The sequence below is a fragment of the Schistocerca piceifrons genome, chromosome 1 (assembly GCF_021461385.2).
Source record: "Schistocerca piceifrons isolate TAMUIC-IGC-003096 chromosome 1, iqSchPice1.1, whole genome shotgun sequence".
Taxonomy (NCBI): domain Eukaryota; kingdom Metazoa; phylum Arthropoda; class Insecta; order Orthoptera; family Acrididae; genus Schistocerca; species Schistocerca piceifrons.
In genome coordinates this window covers 768,641,614-768,661,808 of record NC_060138.1, presented here as the reverse complement: position 1 = coordinate 768,661,808, position 20,195 = coordinate 768,641,614, and the positions used below count along the sequence as shown (strand labels likewise).

Here is a 20,195-nt window from a genome sequence, read left to right as displayed (position 1 = left end):
CCATGTAAGCGTAAAAACAATTGTTTTGCTATTGTCAGCTATGAAAATTGAGGGAATATTATTAATAAGATGAACCAATTTGAAAATTGTGATGAAATAAACGTTATATAAATGGTTCAATCACAGCGATCCTATACTGTGCAGGCATCCCAGAAGTGAAGAGCAGGAGGCATAATTTCAAGATACATCTTATAAATCCAGTATTTCCATTACCCTTAATGGAACTGTCCAAGAAGTACATGTTTGCAGTCATTCATTTGTGTCATGACAAGGAGTAAAGGAGGACAAGGTAGATCATTTACATAAGGAACTTAAATCTGGAGACCAGTCTCCGCGAGACAGCCAAGGAAGACACAGAACCCTCCAACAGGCTTTAACAGATGTAACCGTAAATAATAAGACATATTAGTTCATTTAAAGGTCACAAGAGCCACTACAGTTTGACAAAGACAGAAAAATATCTACATATCTGAGTCCTTGAATATACAGAAAAAAAGTTCACTATGTTCAAGTAATAGTTCAAATATAAGAATGTATCGTATGAAACGTACCACATTGCGATCAGTTCAAATTTCAATGTAAGTTTTAGATATCCATGATCTGATCTTATGGTCTCTATGATGAATATGTAGTCAGGAGGAAAGTTTGGAGAAGGAATAGTCATCATCATCATCATCTACTGAAAAGAAATGCAGCCTCATTCTGAACATTGATGCAATGAAACAGCCCGGAATTGCATCTTTGAAAGCAAAAAGTGTTCTATGATGGGAAGAAAAAGCAAAGAAAAAATGTCAAGAGTCCATCTATAGTTGTTGTAACTATGGACTACAGTAAAAATTTCCCTTGGCCAAATACAAAAGGCAAATTAAATTCATTGTATATGACAGTTGTCTGTATTTATTTTTAATGTTTACGTTTTGGGGATGGGATAGTTATTATTAGGGATCCATACCACAATCAGTGAAAATGAAACCCTTGTACAATCACTTTGTTGTCCTGTCTGTCTTTTCAGCTGTTTAAAAACATTTTTCTCGGGAACAAGTCAGAGCGTATTAAATTGAAATTTGCATCACATACTCAGGTATATCCCCTATCCCCCCCCTTCCCCCCCCCTTCCCCCCTTCCCCCCCCTTCCCCCCCCTTCCCCCCTTCCCCCCAGTTCCCCCCCTTCCCCCCCTCCTCAATGAACCATGGACCATGCCATTGGTGGGGAGGCTTGCATGCCTCAGTGATACAGATAGCCGTACCGTAGGTGTAACCACAACGGGGGGTTACCTGCTGAGAGGCCAGCCATATGTGTGGTTCCAGAAGAGAGCCAGCAGCTTTTCAGAAGTTGCAGGAGCAACAGTCTGGATGATTGACTGATTTGGCTTTGTAACATTAACCAAATCGGCCTTGCTGTGATAGTACTGCGAATGGCTGAAAGTGAGGGAAAACTACAGCTGTAATTTTTCTCACGGGCATGCAGCTTTACTATATTTACTTGGGTAAAATATTCTGGAGGTAAAATAGTCCCCCATTCAGATCTCTGGGCGGGGAGTACTCATGAGGACGTCGTTATCAGGAGAAAGAAAACTGGCGATCTACATATCAGAGCGTGGGATGTCAGATCCCTTAATTGGGCCGGTAGGTTAGAAAATTTAAAAAGGGAAATGGATAGGTTAAAGTTAGATGTCGGTGGCAAGAGGAACAAGACTACTGGTCATGTGAATAAAGGGTTATTAACACAAAATCAAATAGGGGTAATGCAGTAGTAGATTTAATAATGAATAAGGAGTGCAGGTAAGCTACTACGAACAGCATAGTGAACGCATTATTGTAGGCAAGATAGTCACAAAACCCAGACCTACCACAGTAGTACAAGTTTATATGCCAACTAGCTCCGCAGATGATGAGATTGATGAAATGTGTAATAATATAAAAGAAATTATTCAGATAGTGAAGGGAGATGAAAATTTAATAGTCATGAGAGACTGGTATTCGGTAGTAGGAAAAGGAAGAGAAGGAAATGTAGTAGGTGAATATGGAATGGGGGTAAGGAATGAAAGAGGAAGCGGCCTGGTGGAATTTGCACAGAGCGTAACTTAATCATAGCAAACACTTGCTTCAAGAATCGTGGAAGGAGGTTTGCATGCATGGAAGAGGCCTGGAGACAATGAAAGATTTCAGATAGATTATATAATGGTAAGACAGAGATTTAGAAACCAGGTTTTAAACTGTAAGACATTTCCATGGGCAGATGTGGACTCTGACCATAATCTATTGGTTATGAACTGTAGATTAAAAGTGAAGAAACTGCAAAAAGGTGGGAATTTAAGGAGATGGGACCTGGATAAACTGAAAGAACCAGAGGTTGTACAGAGTTTCAGGGAGAGCATAAGGGAACAATTGACTGGAATGGGGGAAAGAAATACAGTAGAAGAAGAATGGGTAGATTTGAGAGATGAAATAGTGAAGGCAGCAGAGGATCAAGTAGGAAAAAAAATAAGGGTTAGTAGAAATCCTTGGGTAACAGAGTAATATTGAATTTAATTGATGAAAGGAGAAAATATAAAAATGCAGTAAATGAAACAGGCAAAAAGCAATACGAACGTATCAAAAATGAGATTGACAGGAATTGCAAAATGGCTAAGTAGGGATGGCTAGAAGACAAATGTAAGGACGTAGAGAATTACATCACTAGGAGTAAGATAGATACTGCCTACAGGAGAATTAAAGAGACCTTTGGAGATAAGAGAACCACTTGTATGAATATCAAGAGCTTTGATGGAAAACCAGTTCTAAGCATAGAAGGGAAAGCAGAAAGGTGGAAGGAGTATAGAGGGGGTCTATTCAAGGGTGATATACTTCAGGTCAATATTGTGGAAATGGAAGAGGATGGAGATGAAGATGAAATGAGAGATAAGATACTGCATGAATAGTTTGACAGTTTTGGATTCCTTAGAAATTTTGGAACACGTGTGGCAATACTGACTCTACGACTTATCTTAGAAAATAATTACGGAAAGGCAAACCTACACTTGTAGCATTTGCATACTTAGAGAAAGCTTTTGACAATGTTGACTGGAATACTTTCTTTCAAATTCTGAAGGTGGCAGGGGTAAAATACAGGGAGCAAAAGGCTATTTACAATTTGTACAGAAACCAGATGGCAGTTATAAGAGCTGAGGGGCATGAAAGGGAAGCAGTGGTTGGGAAGGGAGTGAGACAGGGTTGTAGCCTATCCCTGATGTTATTCAATTTGTATATTGAGAGAGCAGTGAAGGAAACAAAAGGAAAAATTCGGAGTAGGAATTAAAATCCATGGAGAAGAAATAAAAACTTTGAGGTTTCCCGATGACATTGTAATTCTGTCAGAGACAGCAAAGGATGTGGAAGAGCAGTTGAATGGAATGGACATTGTCTTGAAAGGAGGATATAAGATGAACATCATCAAAAGCAAAATGAGTATAATGGAATGCAGTCTAATTAAATCAGGTAATGCTAAGGGAATTAGGTTAGGAAATGAGACACTGGAAGCAAAATAAATGATGATGATTGAAGTAGAGAGGATATAAAATGTAGACTCACAATGGCAAGGAAAGCGTTTCTGAAGAAGAGAAATTTGTTAACAAGTATAGATTTAAGGATCGGGAAGTCGTTTCTGAAAGTATTTGTATGGAGTGTAACCATGTATGGAAGTGAAACATGGACAAGAAGAGAATAGATGCTTTTGAATTGTGGTGCTATAGAAGAATGCTGAAGATTGGATGGGTAGATCAAATAACTAATAAGGTGGTATTGAATAGAATTGGGGAGAAGAGAAATTAGTGGCGCAGCTTGACTAGAAGACGGTATCAGTTGGTAGGACATGTTCTCAGGCATCAAGGGATCACCAGTTTAGTATTGGAGGGTAAAAATCATAGTGGGAGACCAAGAGATGAATACACTAAATAGATTCAGGATGATGTAGGTTGCAGTAGGTACTGGAAGATGAAGTAGTTTACAGAGGATAGAGTAGCATGGAAAGCTGCATCAAACCAGTCTCTCGACAAACATTGAGCTTCTATGTCAGTACGGTCAAAAGACATGGCCATTTATGGTACATACTTTGATACCCGCAGACTCACTCATTAATACCTGTAGGATACTTCCGCTTGACATAGAATCATCACATTTAGCAAAGAAGGGAGGTTCTATAGTACAAGTAAAGGGCAAAAAGTCAGAAAATTGTTAATTTGTAATTGTATCATACAAAAAAATTCTTTTGTCATTTGTTATCTGACTTCAAACTTGAAATTAGAGCATTCTTGAATGTCTTCGAATCTCTGGAATCGACATCTTGCCAGTATCAATGTTGGCATAACTGCCAAAAATTGTCGAAATCCTAGATTCACAAAATGCATGAACTTTCTATATACATAATTAAGTTTGTACGAGAGCTTAAGTACGCAAGTCCTACTTGTACCTGACCAATTTTCTTATTATCCAGACAACATCAGCTGAAAAGGAGCAGATGAAGTTACAGCATTCCTTCATCATTTTGTACACAATTTTTCAAATCTATATATCAGAAATCTAGAGATCGTTTGGGACTTCTGCAGAGGGCAAAACAAGAATGCCACTGTGTTCAGATTCTTTCACCATCTAATCAATACAGAAAAATAACTGGGCATTGTTAAAATCATATTCCCCATAAGACGTTATTCGTGCCTTGGCTGTGGTAGAAAGTACAGTGGAGCCACAGTATTTCAAGATTCTGTGCAATACAAGATGGTCTTAAGAAAATTAAAATTTTACATAAAACTAGAGTAGAAATATGTTTTCATATGTTGTCCACATTTACATTTTACGCACTTTCGAAATTGTGACATTTTGAACTTATTTTACATGTACAATACAGATAAAACTGTCCCACTTAGTATTTTTGTTCCTAATGCACAGAAATAACTTTGGCCTCGACTGCTAATGCATTTCTATTACAGATCAACAGGTACCATTAGGTTTTGAGGAATGTGCAGCGACAGTGATCGTTAAAGTACAGTACACTGAAGTAACACTGCCGTATACATTTTCAAATTTTGACTGACAGTTGTTGTATGTACTGTAGTTGGTTGTTTAGTAACATCTGTATTGTAGTGAGCCCACTAACTGTGTGTTTCTTACTGTTTTAATTCATACATGACAATGAGTGGTAGGATTAAGAGAAAATCTGTGCTGTTGAACGTGAAACTGGAAGCTTTAAAAACACTAGACAAACGAGAAGCCAACGACCTTGCCACAGTGGTAACATCAGTTCCTGTCAGATTATGGAAGTTGAGTGCTGTCGGGCTGGGCTAGCACTCGGATGGGTGAAGGTCTGATTTGCTGAGCGCTGTTAACAAGCGTGGTGCACTCAGCTCTTGTGAGGCAAATTGAGGAGCTACTTGATTGAAAAGTAGCTGCTCAGGTCATGAAAACTTACGATGGTGGGAGGGCGGTGTGCAGATCACATGCCCCTCCATATTTGCATCCAGTGATGCCTGTAGGCTGAGGATGACGCGACAATCGGTCAGTACTGTTAGGATCTTCAGAGATCTGTTGAGACGGAATGTAGTTTAGTTAGACAAAGGAGAAACATTAAAAAATCTTACTGCTGAGTATGGAGTCAGTGAAGTGACAGTTGGGGATTGGCGTAGAAAGAGAGACAAAATTGAGAAGTTTTAATCAAACAAATGTTCTGTTTCGTAATTTGAATGGAAGTCAATGAAGAAATCTGAGTATGAAGAAACGAGTCAAGCTGTTCATTTGATTTACTCAACAAAGACAAAAAGAAAATCAAATTTCAGGGCCTATTCTGCAAGAAAAAGCTATATTTTTTAGAAATAAGTTAAAGAAAGGTGAGGACAGTTTTGATGCAAGTTCAGAATGGCTGGATAGGTGGAAGAAGCAACATAGTGTAAGGCAGCTTGACATTTTTCGTGAAAATTTCTGCAGAGTCTCAAACTATTACACAGTTTAGCGAGAAATAAAGAAAAATTGTACAAGGAGAAAATCTTACTCCTGATCAGCTGTATAACTGTGATGAAATGGCGCTATATTAAGAAATTCTGCCATCTAAAACTCTAGCCTGAAAAGAAGAAAAATCTGCCTCGGCCTACAGAAAATGTAAAGAGAAGTCAACAGTTAGTGCTGCATCAAATGCAAGTGGAAACCAGAAACTGCAGCTGCTGGTGATAGTAAAGTCTACTAATCCTAAAGCTTTAAAAAATGTCACTGCTTTAGCACTACTTGTTACGTATGTCCACCAGAAATCTGCGTGGATGGACAAATATTTTTAAGAAGTGGTTTTTTGAACATTTTGTTCAAGAGACCCAGAGATACCTAAAGAAAAAGTGCTTGCCTTCCAAAGCAACCTTAAAGCTTTGACAATGCTGGTTCATGCCCTAATGAGGAACAATTACAATAAGATGGTATTTGCACATTGTTCTTACTGCCTGATGTCATGAGTTTAATACAGCCTATGGATAAAGGCATTTTACAATGCTTGGGAAGAAGCGTCGTTGTTTGCTTCACACACTTCTACAAACACAAGGTGAAGGAACCATCAAAGAATTTCTTTAAAAAAAAAAAAAAAAAAAAAAAAATATGCGATAAAAGATGTAGTTTACTGGATAGCCGATTCATAGTGGAGACACAAAAAAGATGTTGGCAGAACTGAGGAAAAGTTTGCTGGATGTGAAAATGCTAATGCGAATGATGCTTCAAAATAGAACAACAGTTTGAAGTGACTGATCTTGCAGTTATCAAAATGGTTACTGAACCTTCTGAGGGCAGTGACAGCGAGAAATTGCCTGAAGTAATTGTACCAGTGACCACTCACACCGAGGGTTTGGCAGTGCTAGATGTGGCATTGCATTATATTGAGCAGCGTGCAGATGTTACTATAACTGACACCGTGCCTCGTAGATGGTGGCATAACACCGCTGCCAAAAAATGAGGTTCTATTTTAAACCAGAGGACAATGGACAATTTCTTTAAACTATAACTTATATTTTTGCAACTGGATATGCTTGCACATATATGTACATACAACACAGTATGTACTACGTTGTTTTTATTATTTTTTTGTTATTGTGCTCATTAAACACTTATTCATGATTTAACCATTGATTTGGTGATATTTTTGTATTATCTGTGTTTTTTGTAATTCGAGGTAATGTCAGCCTCAGTTAGCTCGAATTACTGGTTCTCTACAGTATTAGTATAATTGACCAATGTCAAATGCTGAAGGAGTGGTGTCAAGTTTTCTGGAATTTCTTCATGCACCCTTTGCCACCTGTTGTCATTGATGTTGAGGAGCACCCAAATGTAATCAAAGGATGGACTGCGCATCTGGATAATACAGAATACGAGAAGAAACTCCCTTACCAATCCAGGACAATAAGAGAACAGGAAATCGCACAGTGTAAGGAAGCACTGGTTTAGTTTAGAAGCAGCCTGTTACTAAGTTTCGTTACTGCTACCTGGGAGGAAAAGACAAGCTACTTACAAGCAGAGTTCAACCTCCCATCTGCTTGAAATCAACATACTGTAGCTCCTTCATGACAGTAAATGTATAAGTTTTTCTGTTCCACAAAGTGAGTTTCTATTTTTTGAGGTCTGTAACTATTTGAATTTAGTTATCCTGATTATTTTACTGACAATTTGAAAATATCTATTGAAGAGTACAGAGGTTTGCAAGACCAGAAAATATTTTGCTGTAGTGAAGTGCAAGTGTATTTAGATAGTCTGCTTCTTTAGTCCCACCCATTTAAAGAGGACAGAATAGTATTTCATAATGTATTGTTATAAAATTACATTTATTATAATGAGAAATTTAAAAAAAAAATTAAAAAGTGGTTAGTGTTTGAAATCTAGTGGCTACTTGCAATATGTTATCGACTTGGTATATTTTTCCTATGTACAAGTTGCTTAATTAGATGTATATAATTTGAGCAGTATGATCACCTTAAACAAAAATAAAGAAAAAAACATGATAAATTGAAAGATTTTGAGCCTTGAAACTGTAAATTTTGTCTCCTGAAAAAAAAAAGGAAAAAAAGGATTTACAGATTTTTTTTCTCCTAGACTCATCATTTAGTATCAAGTGTCTTGCAAGCAACCTTCTTTGTAGGCCAAGTGCCACACCAATGAACCAAAGTCTGACCACCTGCTTCACCTACAACTAACCCTATGTGATCATTCCGTTTCAGGTTCTTCCAAATTTTTACACCCAAGTATTTGTTTGAGTGAACGGATCACATTTGTGAATGATTATATTGTAGTCATGGGATACTAACTTTTTTCATTTTTTGAAGTGTGCATTTAATTACTGAATGTTCAAAGCAAATTGCCCGTCTCTGCACTACTTTGAAATCGTATCAAAACTGGCTGAATATTCGCGGATCATTTTTCAGACTGTACTTCATTACAGATAACCGCATTATATTCAAAAAATTTGTTACTATTAATATTTTCTGCCAGGTCATTGTATACAACAAGAACAGAAAGGCTCTCAATACACTTCCGTGGCACACACCTGAAATTATTTCTACGTTTTTTTATGCATTTGTGTCAAAGGTAACGTGCTGCATTCACCGTACCAAGAAATCCTTAAATCCAGATACAGATAACTGTACCTTCATTAATAAATGTTGATCTGTCATTGAGTCAAGTGCTTTTTGGAAGCAAAGAAATACAGCATGTTCCTGATTACTTCGATCCAGTGCTTCCAGAAAGTCATGTAAGAAAGCAGTGAGTTGGGTTTTGTATCATGAATATTATTAGAATACAAATTAAACTGGGGTACTACTCAGGTTTTTCTTTGTATAGGGGCATCTCCCTCTCTCCTCCCCCACCTCCACCCCACCCCACCCCACCCCACCCCACCCCACCCCACCCCACCCCACCCCACCCCACCCCAGCCTCTCATGATCAGTGTAATGTCTTACAATCCTCATCAATGCAGACAGTCGTACAGTAACTGCAATTGTGCCAGCAGGGTATACGTAGTTATGCCAGCCTAACATTTGGTTCCTGAAGAGACAAAGGAAACTTTTCAGTAGTTTTAAGAGAAATAATGTGGATTTTTGAGCTGATGTAACTACAATGGCCTTGCTATGTTGGTGTTTCAAAGCAAGTGGAAACTACATTCATTATATTCCCAGGGACATGTTCAGAGAATTTAGAAGGAGAAATTGATAGGTAGATGTTACCTATAAGTGAAGTGTAGTGGCAGGAAGAACAAAATATTTAGTCAAGTAAGTGCAGGGCTGTCAACACAAAATCATATAAGGGTAATACAGGAGTAAGGCTAATAATCAATAAGAAAGTAAGGTCACGAGTAAGATACTACAAACAGCATAGTGAACCCATTATTGTACCAAAGATAGACACATTAGTACACATCTACGCGCATATTTGCTGTGCATATGATGTAGAGATTGAAAAGATGTATAATAAACAAAAGAAATTACTCATAACTTTATGGGAAATGAAAATTTAACTGTGATGCAGATTGTAATACAGTAGTCCAAAAAGAGTAAAAAGGAAAAATAGTATGAGATTGAGAGATTTGTTGACACTAGATTGTTTCAAACAACTGAACTTTAGGATGAAAGTAACTTTTACGTGATGTGTCACTGCTAAATAACATACTCAACAAAACTTGAACCAGACATAACTGCTATAGTATAGTGTAGAAGGTAGCTGAAAGAAAAAAATATGCTGTTAGACGAACAGAAATGACACCTTTATTCAAAAACTGTAACTACACTGAAGTCATTGTGATTTATGATGGTCCCCTGAACATTGTAAAAAAAAAAAAAAAAAAAAAAAAATAAAATAAAATATGCAGTACACCATTCTCAGTAGGGTGTGTGATCAACATGGATGGCAGTACATGCTGTGCAGTGTGCTTTCATGCTGACCACAAGGTTGGAAGCAGTTCTTGTGGTAAGGAATTCCATTTCTCCATGAGCGCAGTTGACAACTACTAGATGGTCATCTTGTGTGTGTGAATGTGCTGCAATACATATGCTCAATGCATCTCTTGGTGGAGTTTAAGTTGGGGGAACAGACAGACCAGTCAGTTTGTCAAATATCCTGTACAACATCTAACAAATAATTGAGGGCTTATAGGAATTTGTGGCAGGCTGCATCGAACAAGTCAGAAGACTGATGATGGGGGTGGGTAAATAAAGAAAGAGATTTTGAAAGCATAATTCAAAGTGCAAAACATTTTTGCTGATTTGACCTGGCTGTAGTATATTGGTTATCAGCTACAGATTAATATTGAAGGTACTGCACAAGGGTGGGAAAAAGGGAGGGGCCTGGATAAATAGACAGAACCAGAGTTTACTGAAAGTTTCAAATGGGACATTAGGCAACTATTGACAGAAACAGTGGATGAAATTCCAATAGGTGTATTTCATCCACAGTGGATGCAGTTGAACTCAGTGACTGTTCTTTTATAGGTGTAGAGTAATAACTGCTACCAGTCATAGTTGAAGGGGAATTTATTTAACACACAACCAGCTTCAGGCTTGTATCCAATCATCAGGTGGTTTACATTCATATACTTGTTTCCATACTCGATGTTGGAGATCACTGTTTAAATAAAAAAAAGACAAAACTGAAAAGATTGGAAGGGGCTAAGGGACATGTGTTGTAAAATATTGTAGTACTTACATATAGCTGGTATGTCCATATCATTTTCACATTATAATTATCACATTTTTTTTATGAATTCTTGCTGGCAGATGATATAAGGTTAAATAGACCGCCACCACCATTCCTCCCAAAAAAAAAATAAAAAATAAAAGCTAGTTGTTAAGCTGGATGGCATCCATGTGTTCCTGCTATTTTATAGTGAACTCCTTCCTGTCTGACCTATTAACTAAGTTTGTTAACAAGTAGCTTGGAGAGATGTTGTGAAGCCTGTAGAGGGACAAGGGAAAGCCTTTGGGGAAAAAAGTAGTTGAATGAATATCAAGAGCAAGGCAGACGGTGTTAGTTATTTGCATGTTTTGTGGATCGTAACTGCAACCTGTTGCTATGATGTGGAATGTAAGTCAGTTTTATGATTAATGTGCTCCGTCCCTCCCTCCCTCCCGGAGACCAACTGTATCAGCCCCACCCCATTCCTAACTGATTAAGTAATTAAAATATGCCGGCCGGAGTGGCCATGTGGTTCTAGGCGCTACAGTCTGAAGCCGAGCGACTGCTACGGTCGCAGGTTCGAATCCTGCCTCGGGCATGGATGTGTGTGATGCCCTTAGGTTAGTTAGGTTTAATTAGTTCTAAGTTCTAGGTGACTGATGACCTCAGAAATTAAGTCGCATAGTGCTCAGAGCCATTTGAATTAAAATATAAATGTTCTTGGCATGACAGATCACTGTGTCAGACATGTTAACCGTGCAAGTTGTTCTCTGTGAATGGTTGCATGTTGAGGGCTTTGTTGAACACTTTTTGAGTGCATTTGCAGTTTTCCTCTGTTACTTTCCTAACTCTACAGGAGAAAGTTTGATTGCCTTATCTCAGTGTTCCCATTGGAAGTAATCTCTGTTGGTCCCAGATCCTAATGTACATTCAATAGACAGTGAATTTTGCAGTGGTTTGCAGAAAAATTATGATGCTACTACAGTGAAAGTTCCAGAATACTGGGATGCCACCTGATTGATTCAATTTCAAAACTAGGAAATGGGTTTTCATAATGAAGACTATCTGAGAGCCAGTCTACAATCAATTTTTGCGTCAAGTCATGGAGCCTAATTACAGCTATTGATCATCAGATTAATTCACCCAAATAATCTCCATATTACTTAAATGGCAGTAAAAAAGCATACTTAAATCTTTTCCTATGTCAGGTTCACTTTTATGTGAATTTAATAAGCATACCCAGGACGTACGTCCTGCCTGCCAGAAATCTAGTTGTAGAGTGGATACATACTGTTTCCTGGGGCACTGTTAACTTTTAAATGTAACTTGTATATGGTGAAATAAACAGCCGAAGTACAAACATGTTGCATGTAAGAATGCAAATACATACACTCCCTATCAAGCTACACTATTTCTTACGTGGCTGCTCAGTGCACCCTTTCAATTGTTCGATCTAATTTGCCAGTCATTTCACGAAGTGAAATTATTTTTGTAATCATAATCTGGAAAAGCAATGTTCTATAGAAAAAATGTAATAAAATTAAGAAGCAGTTTTGGACACGTAGATAGATATTTAAAAATGGTTACCAGTTTGTCCATTTTAGACCATAATCAGAACATAGTGACACAGAGCAGAAACTGTATGTATGAGGCATGGATGTCATTGCAGCTCGAAGACAGTTTTGTCCATAGGAAAAGTACTCCAAATTGGCTAAGGAAAGCATATGCAGTACACCTACACCTCCCCCTTTGTGCAAGAGTTAAAGTGGATTATACCTTTGATTCGGAACCAGTTTGAACTGAATGCAGTTGTGCAAGAGTGTCCAGAGTGTTGGAAGTAAAGTTGCATTTGTTCAGTGTATTGCAAGCAGGGACTAGCAAAAGTGTGTGTTGCTACGGAGACTTACGAAAAGTTATAAAGGGCTTATGGAGAACTTACTACATCCAGGGCATATGTTCAGGTGACAAAATACCATTTTATTTGGCCAAGAAGTAGTGGAAGGCAAAGCTTGTGCATAGATCCAAAATGTGAACAACAAATGATAATGTGAAAGGAGTGAACTGATGATGAGATAGAGAGAGAGAGAGAGGGGGGGGGGGGGGGGGGAGGAGTTAATTTGAATTTCTTAAGTGTCCATCATATTTTAACAAAGGATGTGGATGCATGAAAACTGTGCAAAATTTGATCCAAAGAACCTCACAACTAATAGAACAACAATAATTGGGAGGGTGTCTCAGGAACATCTTCAAGTGATCTTCAAGTGGAATCTCTTCATTCACATTATCATAGGTGACTAGGCATGGTTTTTCAGATATGATCCCAGAATTAAACACCAAAGTCTGGAGTGGCATAACGGTAAACTCTCCCTGTTCAAAGAAAGTGAGAATGAGCAAACCCAAAATCAGTGCTTTCGCCGTCTCCTCATCTTCCTGTCTACATTTCCTGGATTCCCCATTAAGAATATGTACCTCCAGAACAAATTTTCAGTCAATCTTCTTATCGAGATGCTCTTGAAAAACTCAAGGAAAGCTGTACCTGAGCATCCAGGACTGGGATGTACTCGGATGTGCATCGTGGCTATGTGCCATCACACGACTATCTCTGTCCATCTATTTTTGGCAGGAAATGGTATCCCTGTAAGTTCCTCAGTCCACCTAGTTACTGGATCTTGGTCCGGTGACCTCATTTTATTGCCCTGTTTGAAATCTACTTAAAGGGTATTTCTCTGTTACTTCCAAGTGTAACTGACCAACTGAAGTTTATTTTAACAGAAGCCTTCCAGGATTGCAACAAAAACTGGAAACATAACATTTGCCACTGTGTAACTGTCAAACTAGTACAAAGGGGACAACCTTGATGTGTGAAAAATAGTAGAATTCATGCTTATGAAAAAATTGCTCTCATTACATTTTTAACTCATATTTGTGTAACTAGAATCCACATAGGCAATAAAAAAGATTATACAGGTTTGCCACATGTTCTGGAAATCAGGGCATTTCCAACACATTGTGAAAATATCAGGTCCTTCATTCCTACTGCTTCTCCTATTCCTACCACTCCCCTCAGCTTGCAGTCAGTGCTGCCACCACTTCTTGCCGATAGCCCAGCAGATACCAACGAGAGGCAGGTTATGCATGAGGAGTGGTTTGTTTGGATTTAATTCTTAGAGGCTGTAGATGCAGTGGCCAGAGATGTGGTCATTTGTGCGTGAGTTGTGTCTGGGTATTTGTGTGAATGTGTGTACTTTCGTTTTCTGATGAAAGCCATGGCTGAAATTCAGTTGAGAGTGCGATTGTCTTTTCTACGTGCCTGTCTGCAGCTCAGCAATCATGTTTACGGTGAGTTGCTACCTATCCTCATTATTATTGATTCTCAGAGTATTTGAACAAGTTACCTGTTGCATGGATTGACCAATGTGGTCTCATTTCATCAACATGCTGTCCGTGGCTCGAGAATAGCTGGCCACAAGGGTGGATATACACAATGAGGCAAAACTGGAGTCCGTTTCTGTGGGTATCTGTAATGGATTGGGCCTGCCGATCTGAAGCACATTTGGTCCTCACTAATGTGCAGGCCCTGCCTTTTGGATCTAGTCTCACCGATCTGCCTGCAGGCAGGGTCTGTTTGTGTGTGGCATAATGCAGCGGATTTTCATGGTTTATCCTTCTGCAGAACTGTTTTGAAATAAGCAGGGCACATTCTGAAAAAAGTTTGAATAATATTACTATCTACTAGTAGTAGTGAATTAGTTACTCATGAATTAAATGCACAGGGAGAACTTTCTTAGGACATTGCATTCTGATTTCTGTTGTGCAACTGACACTGACGTTGTCGACACACCACTTTCTATAGTTCCTAACGTTCTGACGACTTAAAGTATGAGTGTGGATCTGTGTTATATCAGCTTATGCCTCCAAGCCATCTTCCACTTCTTTACGAGGTGACTGTGACTGACGTGGAATTTGCAACCACTCTTGTTTACTGAATAGCTGGCTGCTGGAAACCCTCTTGACTTCTTCTCTGTCGAATAATGCTAGGTACATGAATTTTTAGACTCTTTCTACTTATGAAATAAGTAGACATACAAACTTTAGTTTTTGTCAACTAACGATGTGTTTGACCTCCATACACTATAAAAATCTCACTTTCCACATTAATATGTAACTTCCTGCAAGTCTCTTGTACAGTTGGACGTGAGAAAGAAATAGAGTTACAGTTAAAAGAAAGTTGGCTTGGATACCATGACCTTTCTTAACATGAATCGTAAAACGAGTTGCCTCTAACAAGGTTGCGTCAAGAGTCTACAAGAGTACTTTTTCAACTGTTCTTATTTTAATAACAATAGTCAATGACACAATGAGCACAGAGCTGCATATAAACTCCATGGTTCTTCCTTACACACTCACTAAAACATCTATGGATTGCCCGACAGGTACTTGTCGGTGCCGTCCAACTGCTGCGTCTACTTTCTTCCTGCAACTGATTTTAAACCTGCATACACAAACATCTGACACGCAGTAGGTAGGATTCTTCCATCCCACACTCATATCCAGAATATTGTGTGTTCGAGATGGTGGAAGGCTGAGTGGTTCTAGAATTTACACAGAAATTCTCGAATCGGTACAAGTTACGGTCACGACATGCTGAATTGTGACTGTATATAATGTCATGTGCCTTTGTCACTGTGTGTGTATATGTGCCTTTAAACATCATGTTAACTGAACAGTTCACTTTGTGTCTTAGACATTCTTTTTAATAATCTGTGACACTCTCTCCAAGTGAAAAAGGAGTGGTGACTGTCAATATGATAATATGTGAAAAAGAAAGTTTTTTGTAGTCTGACTACACTATGTAATTAAATAACAATATAAATAACAACAGATACAACATAATATTTATGGCCTGGGATAAAAATGGATCACTTTCAATGTACTGAGTGAGCTGCAGCTCCTTTCTAATATTTCCTAACCTACTCTTTTTCAACCAGATAAAGAAATTAACAGTTCTCAGAACCATAGTAGTTACTGTCTACTTTGGCATGTCTGTTTTTCAGTACTTTGAATTTTGAATTTTTAATGTAAGTACATGCCAGCCACTGTATCTCCAAGAAATTTTATAGTTTTCTAGAATGAATTTTCTTTTTGATATAAATAAATATTTACATTCTCCATCACCTTTATTTTTATAATAGTTGTGTAGGAACTTTATACAGTATTTCATAAATTGCTACATTTTGATCATAGATTGTTGTACACTCCAAGAAGAAAGTTTGATATTGTGAGAAAATTGAAATTTAAAAGTGTGTAACTGTTTATATTTTTATCTTTACAGGTTGTGCTGTCAGCATGTAGTACATACTTCGATACAATATTTTCTCAGTACGAAGAAAAGAATCCTATTGTGATTTTGAAGGATGTTAAGTTTGCAGATATACGAGCACTTGTTGAATTTATGTATCGTGGAGAAATCAACATAGATCATGTGAGTATCAGTGCCTTGGTTCATTCTGCTTGGAAATTTTAATTGATTATATGTTTGTGATCTAATCAACTCACCTCGCAGCTCCTCATGCCCTACCATCCCATTATCATCGTAAGCACTTTGCACTAGTAAGAGGATTGGTTCCTTCCATTGCCACACCAGATCACGTCGTACAGGACATTTCAGACAAGCTGTGGTGATTATAATTATTAAATTTGGCACTGAAATTTATCTGTGGCTCAAATAAAAATCAGATTAGTTATAGTCAGCAATTATTCTCATTATTTCCCCAGGTAATAATTCTGAAATATTGTTTGGGTACACTGGTCATGTAGATCAGGGCAGATAGTCGAGACCTCAAGGAGCTAGTCAGCAATAGCTGAGTTTGTGTTTCGGAACTCTGTGTGTGTGTGTGTGTGTGTGTGTGTGTGTGTGTGTGTGTGTGTGTGTGTGTGTCGCAGGAACTTGAGAGCTTGTGTTGACTTCAAGGGTGGAAATTATTGGTACAACCTCAGTAAATGTCCCTCAAACTAAAGGCAAACTATGCGCCCATCGAGTGGTTTGCTGTTGAAGCAAAACGGTAGATAGCGAACAATCTCCGAAGCGTTTGCTGTATTCCTGTTGCATTGGACTTGCTCAGGTATTCAGGGCTGTGCTCTTTAGCATTTACTTCCTTAGTTCCTCACTGAGTGAAAGGGTGCAGTTGTATGACACTGGACATGTATTCATGGGGAGGAGCAGTTCAAATTCTTGTCTGGCTATCCGGATTTACATTTTGGAAAAAATAACTAGCTTCTACTCTGTGTCTAATGACCTTATTGTAAATGGGGCATTAAACCCATAACTTAATCTTCCTTCATAGATTATCATTGGAATCAGTGTCCAAACTCTTAAAATTTCCAAAGTATAATCATACAATCTGGGAGAAATCAGGCTGAATCTGTGTAAAACTCCTTGATGAATAATTCTTGAGAATGATGGTTCTGAAGAACTGTAACAAAATACTTGTCTCAATACGTTTTCCTTAGAAATTCCTTCGAGAAAATTTCACAATTTTATGTGAATGAATCTGGGAGGTAAAATAACATTCAAATCTTACCATCTATATGCAGATACCAGACGGAGACTTAATTGACGATTCTTACAGAAGTAAAATTCACTGACAAGAGACACCAGTTATAAATTGTTGGACCAGTTCTAGAATATTATTTATGAGGTTGGGACCCGTACTGAATCAAATTGAAAGAAGACACAGTGAACAATCAAATACTAGCTGCCTGATTTGTTGCAGATTGGAATAGTCAGTGTGGAAGTGTCATAAACTGCTCAGCAAACTGCAGTGGAAAATTCGAAAAGAAAGGCATTATGAATTGTGGAGAACCTTTCTCTCGAGATTCGGGGAGCCCATGAACAGCAAAAATGAAGAAAATTACTGGCTCCAACACGCACCGCATGTAATAGCCACATTAACAAAATTAGGTTTCAAGATTACGCCGAGAAATACGAGCAATTCTTTCCGTGTTGCCTCTGTAGATGGAACAGTGGGACATAGAAATTATGATATACTACTAGATCCTCTGCCATCCACTGTAGAATAGTTTGTGGAATAGAAGATGAAAGCAAGAATTTGTTTTTCCTTCTTTTCCAAACGAGCCTTTTTACACATATTTAAATAATCTTAATATTATCATACATTAATTGCTTTAGGTCTTAAATATACTGACAGAAAAAAAAATCGAGGAGGAGTTGTGACATAAACAAAAGTGGGTAAGCATGTTTCTACATCTGAAAGATGATGTCTAATCCAATTTCATGCCAGTCACGTAAGAGTGGCGCTAGTAGTGCCATTATGAGAACAAAAATCAGGTTTGCTTTAAATACACTCCATAACAGTTGTGAGCATTAGTGCCTCTGGGACTGGACTGGTGAGTTGATGTGTGTTAAGAATATTTTTAACACACAAGGACCATTAGCAACAGCTCACTGAGTTTGAATGATGTGTAATAGGGCTATGAGAAACAGGATGTTCCTTCCGAGATACTGCAGTGTACACAATTTTGTCAATGTGCTGACTATTAAAAAGAACACTACTATCTATTTGATGATAATACAAATTTCTGTTGGTAAATTAAAAGAAAGGTACTAATCAAACAACGGAAAATCCAAGATGGAATGCAGAGTAGTTTCAGCTCTCTGGGACTGCAGACATGTAGGCAAGTTGCATTTGTGTGTGTGTGTGTGTACTGCTGACAAAGGCCTTAACGGCCGAAAACTATAACTGTGTGAATCTTTTTATTGAGATACTGCTGATAGACTTGTTATGGAATGTAGCCACCATACATGATTGTTGCCTGTGGTGGTCATGATAATGTATGGACACAAGATGACCAGGCTCCGGACACCCACATGGCACTACCAAGAGAGAAGACCACCATGTCTGGCATGTAGCGCTGGTGCATTATACTGCATCTGCAGCAGCAAATTGAATTGCATATGGCACTACAGTGACAAAATGAATTGTTACAAATTGGTACAGCTATGAGCCAGAAGCCTTGTAGTGTGCAATGCACTAACTGCACACCACCACCATTTGCATCTTCACTGGCATCAAGCAAAAGCTCATTAGAGGGCAGGGTGAAGGCTGTTGTGTTTTCTGATGAAAGCTGGTTCTGCTTTGGTGCCAGTGATGTCTGTGTGTTGGTTAGGAGGCGGCCTGTTGAGGGCCTGCAACCAAACTGCCCGCATGCTGAAAACACAGGACCTACACCTGGCATCGTAGTCTGGGGAACAATTTCATATGATAGCTAGAGCACTCTCATGGTTATCCCATGCACTCTGACTGCAAATTTGTACATCACTCTGCTGATCCGTTCTGTTGAGCTGCCATTCATGAACGGCATTGCAGGGTGTTTTTTCCAACTGGATAACACTTGCCCACAAACCACTATTGCAACCCAACATGCCCTATAGAGTGTTGACGTGTCGCCTGGACCTGCTCAATCACCAGACCTGCCTCCAGGCGAGCACATGAGGGACATCATTGAACAATAACTCCAAAGTCATCCATGAACCGCATTAACTGTCCCTGCATTGACCAACAAAGTGCAACACGCATAGAACTCCATACCGCAAACTAATGTCCAGCACCTGTACAACACAATGCGTGAAAATTTGTATGCTAGAATTCAACAATTTGGCAGTTACACTGTAATGTACTCACTTTTCACATTTGCGATGGCTTATCTCACACTACATCAGCATGTGATCTTGCAATGTTAGTCACTTAAATATGTTACCTAGACATATGTATTCTCAAAATTTCATTGCTCTACATTAATTACTTTTTGGTGTGTCTTTCTTTTTTTTCTTTAAATCAGTGTGTATATAGGGCTAACTTTTAAATTGCTTCCGGAGCTTATGTTTATTCTTTTGATCAACATTGGAAATCTCATTGACTTTACTTTGCTTATCCTAATGTTTATTGTATAGGCATAGAGAGAAAATTCTAGGTTGATAGATATTTAACATAGTTTAGGTCTGCGATTTCCATTACGTTGTTTCACCTATTATATTCTCTGATGTTTTCTTGTTTTTCCCCTTTCTTATTGTAAGTTCTATGGCAAATGAGTAATTTATATTTCAGTCCCATTTGGCTAGTTTACTAAAAGCCGCAGAAGACTTGAGAATTAAAGGCTTGGCAGAGGTTTCCTGGCGATCTGAAACCCAAGCAAATCAATCTGTAGAGGAGAATGTGAACAATACTGACACCCGATCATCACAAATGGACACAGTGGTTAGTGATAATGAAGTTGAACCACCACTGAAAAGGAGGAGAGGTCGTCCTCCCATGGATGCAAGCAGTCCTGTCTTCCATCCAAAAGTGACAAGCGTGTCAAGTGTTGTCACCAATGAAGCAACTTTTAGAGTAAGTCCTACAAAATAATTTATTCTATTGCTCATTTTGAATTAGTTATATCACATTGTAGCCGCACGGTTGGAGGCGCCATGTCACGGATTGCGCGGCCCCTCCCGCCAGAGGTTTGAGTCCTCCCTC

At 38.5% G+C, this 20,195-nt stretch overlaps 1 protein-coding gene across 2 annotated transcripts in view; it reads left to right on the top strand.

Moving 5' to 3' along the window:
• LOC124712359 (longitudinals lacking protein, isoforms H/M/V) overlaps nucleotides 1-20,195 on the top strand; it is a 151,047-nt gene that overhangs the window by 51,878 nt on the left and 78,974 nt on the right. For both annotated transcript variants that reach the window (XM_047242664.1, XM_047242657.1), the window contains exons 4-5: nucleotides 15,992-16,141; nucleotides 19,785-20,066. In XM_047242664.1, coding sequence (XP_047098620.1) covers nucleotides 15,992-16,141; nucleotides 19,785-20,066 — 432 coding nt within the window. The remainder of the gene's footprint in view (nucleotides 1-15,991; nucleotides 16,142-19,784; nucleotides 20,067-20,195) is intronic.